The sequence below is a fragment of the Electrona antarctica genome, assembly GCF_951216825.1.
Source record: "Electrona antarctica genome assembly, chromosome: 2".
Taxonomy (NCBI): domain Eukaryota; kingdom Metazoa; phylum Chordata; class Actinopteri; order Myctophiformes; family Myctophidae; genus Electrona; species Electrona antarctica.
Window position 1 is genome coordinate 38,208,792 of NC_136807.1, and position 12,918 is coordinate 38,221,709.

Below are 12,918 nucleotides of genomic sequence, written 5' to 3' on the forward strand. Positions count from 1 at the left end.
CGCCCCAAACACTTTTTTTTTGTTTTAATAAAATTGTCACACATAAAATTTATCCAGTCCAGATCTTTGTCATGATAATTATTCTTAAATGATAAATTCCTTAAAGGTCTGGTGATGATTTCTCTTTTTAGGTTTTCTGACCTCAATTGCACACCATAATCCTGAACTCGAACATTCAGTGGATTTTCTGTGGTTTTCTGAATAATTAGCTTCAAAAGGTCCTCCGATTTGCTATATGGACGGTGAAAACGGCAGGCATAGACTACCACAGAAGATCGACTGAATGTTCAAAGTTCAGGTTGTTTGGGTGTCATTGAGGTCATAAAACCTAAAAGAAAAAAGAAAAATAATAATCAATGATATTATGATAATGAATGTCATGAAAGATTTAAAAATGCATGCGTACATCTTTTATATTTAATGAGTGAAATAATTGTGGTAGTGCTTCCCATGTGGTGTGTAATAAAACAGATTGCATTCAAATCAAACATTAAAACAGTACAATTCTATAAAAAACAGCAGAATAATTAGCAATATATGACTGTAATGGTGTCCTCCAGCAAAAAAAGTGATAATAAAGTAAACATAAATGGTTTAATACATTTTAAAGATTTAAAATGAGAATACAAAAAAGCTGCAGGCATCTATTGCCAGGAGCAGTATAATAATCCATTATTTTCCTTGTCTATCGACCTCGCTACGAACATACAGCTGTTTAATTTGATCCTCCCATAGAGCTCATTTATAGTGGAAACTATAAATGAAACTATAGTGGAAATAGTTTTACCCCATGGTGTGAATGCGATGGTGTCTTAGCAGGTGACCTGAGTTCACACCGTTTACAGTTGAAAAGTGAAAGGTTTTTCTCCCATGTGGACACGCTCGTGTTTCTTCAGGTTACCTGAATCACTGAAACTCTTGTCACAATGTTTACAGTGGAAAAGTTTTTCTCCAGTGTGGATAAGCTGGTGTTTCTTCAGGTCACCTGATTGAGTGAACCTCTTGTCACAATGTTTACAGTGGTAAGGTTTTTCTCCAGTGTGGATAAGCTGGTGTCTCTTCAGGTTACCTGACACACTGAAACTCTTGTCACAATGTGTACAGTGGAAAGGTTTTTCTCCCATGTGGACACGCTCGTGTCCCTTCAGGTTACCTGAATCAATGAAACTCTTGTCACAATGTTTACAGTGGAAAGGTTTTTCTCCAGTGTGGATAAGCTGGTGTTTCTTCAGGTCACCTGATTGAGTAAAACTCTTGTCACAATGTTTACAGTGGTAAGGTTTTTCTCCAGTGTGGATAAGCTGGTGTCTCTTCAGGTTACCTGACACACTGAAACTCTTGTCACAATGTTTACAGTGGAAAGGTTTCTCTCCCATGTGGACACGCTCGTGTCTCTTCAGGTTACCTGAATCACTGAAACTCTTGCCACAATGTTTACAGTGGAAAGGTTTTTCTCCAGTGTGGATAAGCTGGTGTTTCTTCAGGTCACCTGATTGAGTGAACCTCTTGTCACAATGTTTACAGTGGAAAGGTTTTTCTCCAGTGTGGATAAGCTGGTGTGTTTTCAGGGAAGATGATGCAGTAAAACTCTTGTCACAATGTTTACAGTGGTAAGGTTTTTCTCCCATGTGGACACGCTCGTGTCTCTTCAGGTTACCTGAATCACTGAAACTCTTGTCACAATGTTTACAGTGGAAAGGTTTTTCTCCAGTGTGGATAAGCTGGTGTTTCTTCAGGTTACCTGACACACTGAAACTTTTGTCACAATGTTTACAGTGGAAAGGTTTTTCTCCCATGTGGACACGCTCGTGTCTCTTCAGGTTACCTGAATCACTGAAACTCTTGCCACAATGTTTACAGTGGAAAGGTTTTTCTCCAGTGTGGATAAGCTGGTGTTTCTTCAGGTCACCTGATTGAGTGAACCTCTTGTCACAATGTTTACAGTGGAAAGGTTTTTCTCCAGTGTGGATAAGCTGGTGTGTTTTCAGGGAAGATGATGCAGTAAAACTTTTGTCACAATGTTTACATTGGAAAGGTTTTTCTCCAGTGTGGGTATGCTGGGTATGCTCATGCTGGTGTGTTTTCAGGAAAGATGATGCAGTAAAACTCTTGTCACAATGTTTACAGTGGTAAGGTTTTTCTCCCATGTGGACACGCTCGTGTCTCTTCAGGTTACCTGAATCACTGAAACTCTTGTCACAATGTTTACAGTGGAAAGGTTTTTCTCCAGTGTGGATAAGCTGGTGTTTCTTCAGGTTACCTGACACACTGAAACTTTTGTCACAATGTTTACAGTGGAAAGGTTTTTCTCCCATGTGGACACGCTCGTGTCTCTTCAGGTTACCTGAATCACTGAAACTCTTGCCACAATGTTTACAGTGGAAAGGTTTTTCTCCAGTGTGGATAAGCTGGTGTTTCTTCAGGTCACCTGATTGAGTGAACCTCTTGTCACAATGTTTACAGTGGAAAGGTTTTTCTCCAGTGTGGATAAGCTGGTGTTTCTTCAGGTTACCTGGTTGAGTGAACCTCTTGTCACAATGTTTACAGTGGAAAGGTCTTTCTCCAGTGTGGATATGTTGGTGTCTCTTCAGGTCACGTGAATTACTGAAACTCTTGTCACAATGTTTACATTGGAAAGGTTTTTCTCCCATGTGGACACGCTGGTGTCTCTTCAGGTTACCTGACTCACTGAAACTCTCTCCAGTGATCTGTCCATTCCTCAGCATTTGGCAGTAGAGGTCATTGTGTCTCGTCCTGATGTGTTTATGGAGGAAGACCTGAGATGTGAAGGAGTCTGAACACTCTGAACAAGAGAACTGAGTATGGGAAGACTGGGACCTCACTCCTGAGAGAGAGAGAGAGAGAGACAAACAAAGCTGGGGTGACAGAGGGTGAGAGGGGGAGCGAAGGGGAGAGGCAGGATAAAAAATGGTGAGTACAGAGAACTCGAAAAGCTTCCATCATCAAACAAGTCCTACGGCTTTGGGATTAACAGGGAGTCATACGACTTTTCTGTTAATATTTATGTTTTTATTCATCATCTTTCTATTGTTTTAGTTGTTATACCAACTGCCAGTGTTTCCCACAAACATAGTTCCTGTCCCTGTGTTTAACAATGACTAACCTCCACTGGCCTCCTCCCAATCATCACTGTCTTCAGTGGCGTCAGTGTCAGATTCAAGCTCAACTTCAAATTCAGAGCAGTGCGAAGAGATATCTTCATCATTATCTTCACTTTTCACTGTTAGTAATGTTAACATTGACCCAACAGGCTCCTCTGGTCTTTGAAGTATCTCTTCCAGTCCCTCTTTAATGTGTAGACGCTCTGGTTCCTCCTGGAGCAGACTGTGGCTCCTATTGTGTTCAGGAGAACACTCAACCATATGCAGGATGTCTAGGGGCAGAAAAATAACATGATGGTCAACACTGGATTCCTAAAATGTAAATACATTCTTCCATGTTCCATGTACAAAATTAGCTATTACCTACCAAGATAGGATTGACTAAACCGTTACTAATTAAATAAAATAAAAAAGGTTAGTAATAGTTCTGAAAGCTTTAGCAAGATTTACGCAAAATACAAAAAAAAAGTAATACATTTAGTTATTTTAACCCCAAAATGAATAATGTTACAGCAAATATTTTATGAATCATGAACTTCTGAAACAATTTCAAAACATGATACTTCAGACCTGAGCTCTGATTTGGGAGTCAATTAGTCATGCCACTCAGCTAGTGCATGACGTTATGAAACAGAAGCACTTTGGCGTAGCTCTGTACGTCTGTAAATGGGTCCGCTAGTCGGTAAATCTGTCAGCCTGTGTGCCTGTCTGGGGCAAATCTCACAAACTACTGTACTGATCAGCGCCAAATGTCTTGTTCACGCTGCCAGTAGGCCAAGCAAGTATTTTTCACACCTGGCTTTGAAATTGTGTCACACATAATGGTAATGTTTCAGTTTAGTAAAGAGTAAGAAAGTGCAGTTGCTACTTTTCTTTTTTCCACCATATCACTTGCAAAGTGTTGTGACAAACAAGCTCAACACGTTGCAGATTAGATTGGCTATTTTAGGCAACTCTTTCCTCCCACAATTTAGAGATGCTGGGGTTCATTAATGGTCAAACCTCCAAATCAAGAAGCTGAGAAAAAGCCAGTCAAAGAATCTGTTTTAGACCTACGTACATCCATACAGTTTATTTATAATGGTCTGGTTGTCTTTCGCATTGCATTTGTGCATAATACGATGTGCTTTTGTTTATGGTAATAAGAAATTAAATATTAAATAGAATAGATAATATCTCTCAAAATGAAATTTGACAGATATTCCTATGATGGATTTACATATTGGGATATAGTGTCATAGTATTGTTTCCCATCATTATTGTATAGTGAAAATTAGACATTGTGGCAGCCCTACAAGTAAAGGTGGCCTTACATTAGCCGATAATCAGGCATTTTTGACGCTCAGGGGGTGCCTGACCGCTCAAAGTGCGATCGGGATCGGCCCGATCAACATCAAGAATGTTTGATATTTGCTCTGCCCCGCTCCGATTATCCTGTAGTGTGTGGTGCTATCAGATTTCAGATTGGAAAAAAATCGGCTAGTGTAAGGCCACCTTAAGGCTGTCCCAGAGCTCTGTTTTTAGGATTACGGCAGTACGGCAGGGATTTTCGAGCGGACTTCGTTTTAATTAAGTTAAGTTTAATAAGTTCTTGTGAATGCTTTTAACCAAGCTGCAATTCATTATATATCCTGTGGGGGGTATAGTATATCGGTGAAAAAAGGGTGAAGTTTAACGTGTCGCCGCCCATTAAAAGGATTTAAGCACCAATAAATATCATGTAGCTAGCCTAAATCGTCTTTGAGGAGGCCTACTTAGAAAAGCGCTATATAAATCTCCAATATTATTATTATCAAGAGCATCCATGAAACAGACAGTCAACAGCATGGTATGTGCCACCGTCTTTTTTCTTTTTTTTGCAAACTTAGGCACATCGTCAGACAAAGCGCTCTCTCGTACAGAGTCGGTAACGATGGAAGTAGGAGATCCATGCCCCACCCGGCTATGCAATACCCGTTGTACCCGTGTCAGAGTACCCAATCCACACATCTGTCTGTGTCCCTTTTATGCCCGTATATGGAGATTTCTGTATCTGTCTCTCTGTGTCCCTTTATTCCTATATATATGGAGTTCTGTGTCAGGCATGCATGCCCCTGTGTCAGGCATGCATGCCCTGTTGTCTAATCTCAATGTGACGTCATGGAATGTACAGGTGAGGTCCACTGGCAGAGCCTGACCAGAGCCTTTTGTGGTGGTATATATATGGAGTTCTTTGTCAGGCATGTCCAAATATGGAGTCTATGCAGATCTCAGAACATATTTGTGATGTCAGAACAGGCCAGCTCCATATATGGAGTCAGGCAGAGGCCTTTTGTGGCGGCTATGGACAACCGTGGGTCCGACCTACTCGACATCACAAGATATGCTTTTATTGAAGGTACCAAAAACTACTACTAAATTGGGAGATACTGCCTTCAGGGTGTATGCTCCACATTTATGGAATGGTTGTCAAAACAAATTGAAGTTGAATGTTTTTATTTCGTTTACTACTTTTAAGATACTCTTAACTGACCTCACACTAGAGGAAGGCATATGCACCTGCTTTCTGTAACATTTGGTTACAAGGTTTTGTTTCTGTGTGTATGTGCTTGTGGATTATATTTGTTGTACTGTGTGTCCATGTCATGTATGTAAAATGTAAATGTTCTTATTTGTATACAGGGCGCCATTGAAAAAGAGACCCTGGTCTCAATTGGATTCCCCTGAAATAAAGGTTACAAACAAACAACCGGGCACTGCACTCCCTGTGGGGGTGTGGAAAGCATGTGTCGAATCTGAAGTTGGTGGGGCCAACGGTTCTCGAGGTACGTGGATTACACACGTGCAGATGTACAGAGACTTGGTGCATTTATAGATAGATGAGCACCCAGATTTGTTGTGCCATGCAGAATGCCACGTGCTTGTGGCATATTTTTTCACACACAGCCTTCTTTTATCCACTGTACTACTGTGATTATGTTAAAAATAAATCACACCCGTGTGAACTGAGTGGTGTAAGGTCTTATATAGACTGATCAACTGTGGTCTGACGTAATGTCTGACGTAATGAAATCACACCCGTGTGAACTGGGTGACCATAGCAACCATGCTCATTTTTTGGTACGAACAGACACGTAAACTAACAAAGCTGAAATCACACCCGGGTGAACTGGGTGACCATAGCAACCATGCTCATTTTTTGGTACGAACAGACAGACACGTAAACTAACAAAGCCAGTTGTAGGAGTGGTTTACACCACTCAACAAAAAACCACAAAAAAAACCCCAGGCTTGAACGGTGTTGAACCCATTAATTAGGATTCGAGTGCCAACGTAACGAGCGAGTGTCCGGGACAGCCTTACTTACCTACAAGACAGAAAATATTAAAGAAAGGAAGAGCACATGAAACTTACTGAGGTGTGGGTGATCTTCAGGTCCCTCCTGTTTAATAGAAATGTCTTCATGTCCATCCTGTTTAATAGAAATGTCTTCAGGTCCCTCATGTTTAATAGAAATGTCTTCAGGTTCCTGTTTAATAGAAATGTCTTCAGGTCCCTCCTCTTTAATAGAAATGTCTTCAGGTTCCTCTTTAACAGAAATGTCTTCAGGTCCCTCCTGTTTAATAGAAATGTCTTCAGGTCTCTCCTCTTTAATAGAAATGTCTTCAGGACCCTCCTGTTTAATAGAAATGTCTTCAGGTCTCTCCTCTTTAATAGAAATGTCTTCAGGTTCCTCCTGTTTAATAGAAATGTCTTCAGGTCCCTCATGTTTAATAGAAACGTCCCTGGCTGAGTCTGGAGAGTTCATTTTCACCTGCAGTCTGGACTCCACACACCGGTCTGAAATTAAGTGAATAAGGAAGGTTAGCCCAACTCTCCAACATGTGAATCTTGAGATTTAATATGGGATTTATGTATTAGGGAAGAAATCAAAACATGCTTAACTTAAGTTCACACAAGGAACAGTGGTCTAAAGTGAATAAACCAATGAGTGAAGTGAAGTAACCAATTTTTTTAGGGGCATTCGCCCCTCAAAAAATATGCCCAGATTTCCGGGTTTGTGTAAACACAAACATTGAAGACAAAAGTGAAGACGGAGAAGTGAGGACGCAAATTGTGACGCAAAAATTAGACGATGTATGGTGATAAGAGCGCCCCTCACTTCGCATGGGTGTGATTTGTAATTGTGGAGATATGCATAGGAACCTATGTGTGCAGGTACGGGGGAACACATTAGGTGACGCACCCAGCTATTCAGGTGTTACATTAATAAGAGTTGTCAATAAAGCCACACATAAGGATACACGCCAGTCTCGTCTAGATTATTATACAGAGTTGATACAGCCTGTTACAGTAATGTTCTGCCTCAGTTGTTCAAGCAGAAGCGAGTGTACAGTGCAACCATTTCACAAGTAGGGATGGGAGATCATATTTGATCACATAAAATGGTAAATGGTGCTATTTATATAGCGCCTTTATCCAAGGCGCTTTACAGAGATTGTGCATTACACCCATTCACTCATACATTCACACAGACACACACAGATGCCGGGCGAAACCATGCAAGGCACCAACCTGCACATCGGGAGTAATTAGGGGTTCAGTTAGATTAGGGCTCAAGGACACTTCGACTCTGGGGGAGCCCGGGTTCGAACTGGGAACCTTTCGGTTAACATCCGGTCACATCGCCATAGTGGGCTGCTCAATGAATTACTAGGCTATTTAAAACATATATTTTTAAGTATATTATTTTAAGCATTCCATTTCACAATGATGCCCTTTGTTTTGTCTTGTATTTTGTTATAAACAGTTAAACACCCTCTTTTTCCGGTTTTGAAGGAGTCAAGGGATTCACATGTCTTAATGGCTGTTGGTAGGGCGTTCCACATTTTAGAGAGCCTTTGGTCAACAAGAAAAGTACAACCTATCAATCTATTTGGAAACACTTTGGTTTCAAAGAGGTGAGGACAACAACAAACCAATAGGCCTACCATGTAAAATGTGTTTCAATGGTGTGTGCACCTCTCTCACTCTTTCTCTGCCACTGCAAAACAACCTTATATATATACTCTATGAAAACAACACACACTGATGTAACGTTATGGTTACATGAATAATAGTGTGGCATCAACAAGAAGCAAGTGTAATGTTTTATGGTGTCGTCCAGTTAACAGTGTTGTATTGAGTTGTGCTTGAAATGTACTGTAATTCCCCAAACTGTTAATAAATACTTCAATCAATCAAACCAAACAATGTTATTATTACTGCTGCTAGTAACTACTGGTTATCGTCACATTTATAACAAACAAGCAGATATAACTAGTAATACGATTAATGTTCCATCTTAAAAGATGAGTTAATATAAAAGACAAAATGAAACTCAACATGAATTAGACAACAGCAACAGAATCATCTTTTACCTGCCGTGTTTCAGTGGTTGAGCTGCTAGCAAACGTCCTCCTGCTGCTTAACGACGACCCTGTTTTGAAACGACACGTTTCAGTTTTCTTTGTATGTTAAAGTGTCAACAGTCTGACGCCACGTTGTTTTAATAAACTTCATATTGTTCTTCTGTGGATTTTAGCAACAACAGCTGGCTAGCAGCGGCGAACATACATAGGGTGTTGTGCACATGCGCACTAGCGATGGAGCGTACCATAAACTGCCAATAGGGGGAGCCATGGTGTAGCGTAGTATTATGCCGCATAGTATCTGATGATAGCAAATACGTTACACCAATATTCCCTTTATTCTTGACTCCAGATAATACAGCTCTATATGAATAAATACTATGTAATAAATATCACAGGCTGTGGCTGTGATTAGCAGCCATTCTAGGGCTATCATGCAGTCACCATGCAGAGAAAGTCGTTTCACTTGCAGTACGGTATTGCAAGAGTAGTTTATGTTTTGCATTGATTACAGAGAGGCACACTTCTTTACTTCACCATGGAGTCAGTTGGTTCGTTTCACTGTACGTATTGTTGGTGCAACTTTGTGTAACTGCCTGGGATTTTAAAGAAGGTTGTTGTAATAGTAGTGTTGTGTGTAGCCTACGTGCTTTTATCCACCACGTACTGACCAAAAAAAGGAACGTAACATGTGTGTGTGTGTGTGTGTGTGTCACACACACACACACACACACACACACACACACACACACACACACACACACACACACACACACACACACACACACACACACACACACACACACACACACGTTACGTTCCTTTTTTTTTGTGTGTGTGTGTGTGTGTGTGTGTGTGTGTGTGTGTGTGTGTGTGTGTGATGACACCATCGTCCAGAAGTAAATTTTTTCACTGAACTTCACTCTAAACCGCTGAAAAAAGCAAGTTCAAGTTACCGTGAATACTAGTGTTCCCACCGGTCCCGGCGGAGATCCGCAATTGCGGTTTGTTTACGTTCACGTTCGTTGACCCGGAAACCGCGGTGGTTTGTTTACGTTCAACAGCTGTTGCGTTGCGCGACTCCTGACGCGCGTTGCTAGGTTACGACGCTGGTGACGTCAGCTATTGGTCCTCGTACACGTGGCGTGACGTCAGCTATTTGGTCCAATTTAAAAGGCAAAGCGGACAGCATCAACACAATCACCATTTACAACAAGCTACAGAGAGCAGCAGAACGGTTGAAGAGAGAGAAGCACAGCAATGAAGTCACAGCAGTCTCAGTCTGAATTGGCACAACCAGGAAACAATTTAGTTTCAGGCAAGTGCGAGATGCGTCCTGTTCTGGCCAGGTTAAACCCAGTAGATGTTGCCGTGCATGCAGCCAGTATCAACACGGATAGAGATGATGGAGAGAATGCGCCTTCATACAGCAGCGAGTCAGAAGATGACTCATCCGTGGCAGATCCTGATTACCACCCCACCCCTGATGATGACCAGCTCCACCCCTCTGCTGGATTTTGGGCGAGGGATCACTGCGGGGAAGCGGCCCCACGTGGGGGAAAGGGGCGCGTGAAGGTTAAAATTTAACTGGTCAAAAACAAGGCCAAGCGATACGCGACCTTCAGCAAACGGAAAATCGGCATAATGAAGAAGGCCCACGAGCTTGCCATGCTGACCGGTACCCAGGTTCTCCTGGTGGTGGTCAGCGAAACGGGCCACATGTACACCAACACCACCCGCAAGCTCCAGCCCATGCTCACCGGGGAGGACGGAAAAGCCCTGATCCGAACGTGCCTCAACTCTCCGGACCCCCCGTCACACTACGACCCGTCCAGAGACGAGCGCATGAGCTCCAGGGGCTACGAGGAGGCAGACAAAACCTTCCAGGTATCGTCGGAGTTGTCGGAGAGACCTGTGGGAGGGCGCCACACCGAGGCTGCCACTGCCAGTCTCCTGGACACCACCCCCACCCGCATCGGTGTTGCCCCCCAGACCACCGAGCTTGTAGCGTCCAGTACCACCACCATGCAGTTTGGCAGCGGTGGGCTGTCATCATTCCCCATCACCATCCCGCCCAGCGGCTTCTCTTACATGCCAACGGGCACCGCTGTGATGTACAACAACAGTCCACACACGGTGCTCTACCCCTCCAATACGATGGGGGCAGATGTGGGGTGCATGCACAATGGACAATGGATCCCCATGGTTTCTCAATGCTCCAGTTGAGAACCCCATTTCGGTGATGCAGGACAATCCAACAGTTCGCGAAACAACAGCACGCTCTGTAAAACATGTCTCTCCCGTATGCATTTGGTTCTGATTTATTTTAGTTATTATTTTCATATTTATTTTCTCTTTCTGCTCTGTATCAGTTGTTATATTGTTGTACAATTTTTCATAATTCTGTAAACGTTATTTGGAAATAAAAATGCTTAAAAATATATTAACTTGTGTGTCATTTGCTATGAATATTTTTGCAGTGTTGATGAATTTGGCCTTTAAAAGGCAAGGTCACAGCCTCATACAGCTGACAGGTTTGAACTGTGGTGATCAAACTTTTTCATGTCAAGGACCCCCAAAATGATATGTATTTGGCTATATATATCTATCCACCCAGCCATAAAAGATTTGCAGCACACATTTTCACAATTTTTCTTAACTGCTAAACTATAAAATAAAGGTTTAATAGTATAAAATAATGGTTAAAGTGATACAGGTGTTTTTAATGGTTTAACTCGAGTTTAAGTGTCCATGTGCATTTACGTTTACTTTAAATGCACCACTTAATTTTCAGATCTGAGTTCTGTTTACCGTTTACTGTAAAGACAATAATGTTGGTTCAATTATACTGCTTAAATTTGGTTATACGTGAAATGACAGTATAGGCTTTATACTATGAAGTTTGACTGGCTATGTGCTCATTTTGTGTACTGTATACTATACAGCTTATGACTCCAGAGGTTTTTAATGAAGAAAAGTGTTTTCCTAATTTTCCAGACATTCAGCCCTACATACATTTTCAGCCATTTGAAAATAGCTGATCTACAAGCTCACAATGGGTCACACCATTTTTATACATTTGAAAACTTGAAATCTCTGTACTGTAGTAACTGTACATTGAGTACATTTTTATGACAATACTTTTGTACTTGTCTTTTACTCAAGTACATTTTGAAGTCTGTATACTTGTAGTATTTCCATATTGCAGTATTGATACTTTTACTTAAGTACAAATTGTTCAGCCAATCACAGTCCCCACTAGACTGATGGGTGATTTCATAGATATCGATAGATGTAGTCTGGGATTAAATATTCTGGAAAAGGTTTGGAAATTCATTGGTAAAAATGTGTGGGAATCTTCAACACTTACTTTTATAATTTAGGCATTCAGTGGAGGTGCTTATCCAGATTCATAAGTGCAAAATCATAGAGGAGAACATTGTTATGGCAATACATGACATCAGAAGCCCCAAACACTTTTTTTTTGTTTTAATAAAATTGTCACACATAAAATTAATCCAGTCCAGATCTTTGTCATGATAATTATTCTTAAATGATAAATTCCTTAAAGGTCTGGTGATGATTTCTCTTTTTAGGTTTTCTGACCTCAATTGCACCCCATAATCCTGAACTCGAACATTCAGTGGATTTTCTGTGGTCTGGGGTTTTCTGAATAATTAGCTTCAAAAGGTCCTCCGATTTCCTATATGGACGGTGAAAACGGCAGGCATAGACTACCACAGAAGATCCACTGAATGTTCAAAGTTCAGGTTGTTTGGGTGTCATTGAGGTCATAAAACCTAAAAGAAAAAAGAAAATAATAATCAATGATATTATGATAATGAATGTCATGAAAGATTTAAAAATGCATGCGTACATCTTTTATATTTAATGAGTAAAATAATTGTGGTAGTGCTTCTCATGTGGTGTGTAATAAAACAGATTGCATTCAAATCAAACATTAAAACAGTACAATTCTATAAAAAACAGCAGAATAATTAGCAATATATGACTGTAATGGTGTCCTCCAGCAAAAAAAGTGATAATAAAGTAAACATAAATGGTTTAATACATTTTAAAGATTTAAAATGAGAATACAAAAAAGCTGCAGGCATCTATTGCCAGGAGCAGTATAATAATCCATTATTTTCCTTGTCTATCGACCTCGCTACGAACATACAGCTGTTTAATTTGATCCTCCCATAGAGCTCATTTATAGTGGAAACTATAAATGAAACTATAGTGGAAATAGTTTTACCCCATGGTGTGAATGCGATGGTGTCTTAGCAGGTGACCTGAGTTCACACCGTTTACAGTTGAAAAGTGAAAGGTTTTTCTCCCATGTGGACAAGCTCGTGTTTCTTCAGGTTACCTGATTGAGTGAACCTCTTGTCACAATGTTTACA

The 12,918-nt window shown here is 40.9% G+C and overlaps 1 protein-coding gene across 2 annotated transcripts; it reads right to left on the reverse strand.

Annotated features, from left to right (window-relative positions):
- Positions 1 to 121: 121 nt before the first annotated feature.
- LOC306936017 (uncharacterized protein) lies at positions 122 to 8,667 on the reverse strand. 2 transcript variants are annotated; one of them, XM_079519428.1, is made up of 4 exons: positions 8,522 to 8,667; positions 6,516 to 6,941; positions 3,125 to 3,394; positions 122 to 2,845 (listed from the first exon to the last, which is right to left on the reverse strand). In XM_079519428.1, exons 2-4 carry the CDS (start codon positions 6,907 to 6,909, stop codon positions 840 to 842), a joined length of 2,670 nt encoding a protein of 889 aa, XP_079375554.1. In that variant the 5' UTR covers positions 6,910 to 6,941; positions 8,522 to 8,667; the 3' UTR covers positions 122 to 839. The 2 variants fall into 2 exon arrangements, with proteins under 2 accessions (XP_079375554.1, XP_079375555.1); XM_079519429.1 differs by lacking the exons at positions 6,516 to 6,941; positions 8,522 to 8,667 and having other exon boundaries at positions 122 to 2,876; positions 3,125 to 3,362.
- Between the last annotated feature and the right edge of the window lie 4,251 nt (positions 8,668 to 12,918).

What these genes read in the sequence shown, in the direction of transcription:
- LOC306936017 (XM_079519428.1), bottom strand. Translation starts at nt 6,909, where the DNA reads ATGAACTCTCCAGACTCAGCCAGGGACGTTTCTATTAAACATGAGGGA. An exon ending in TGAAGATCACCCACACCTCA is followed by an intron (nt 3,395 to 6,515) that starts GTAAGTTTCATG and finishes TTCTGCCCCTAG; the next exon opens with ACATCCTGCATATGGTTGAG. An exon ending in TTGGGAGGAGGCCAGTGGAG is followed by an intron (nt 2,846 to 3,124) that starts GTTAGTCATTGT and finishes TCTCTCTCTCAG; the next exon opens with GAGTGAGGTCCCAGTCTTCC.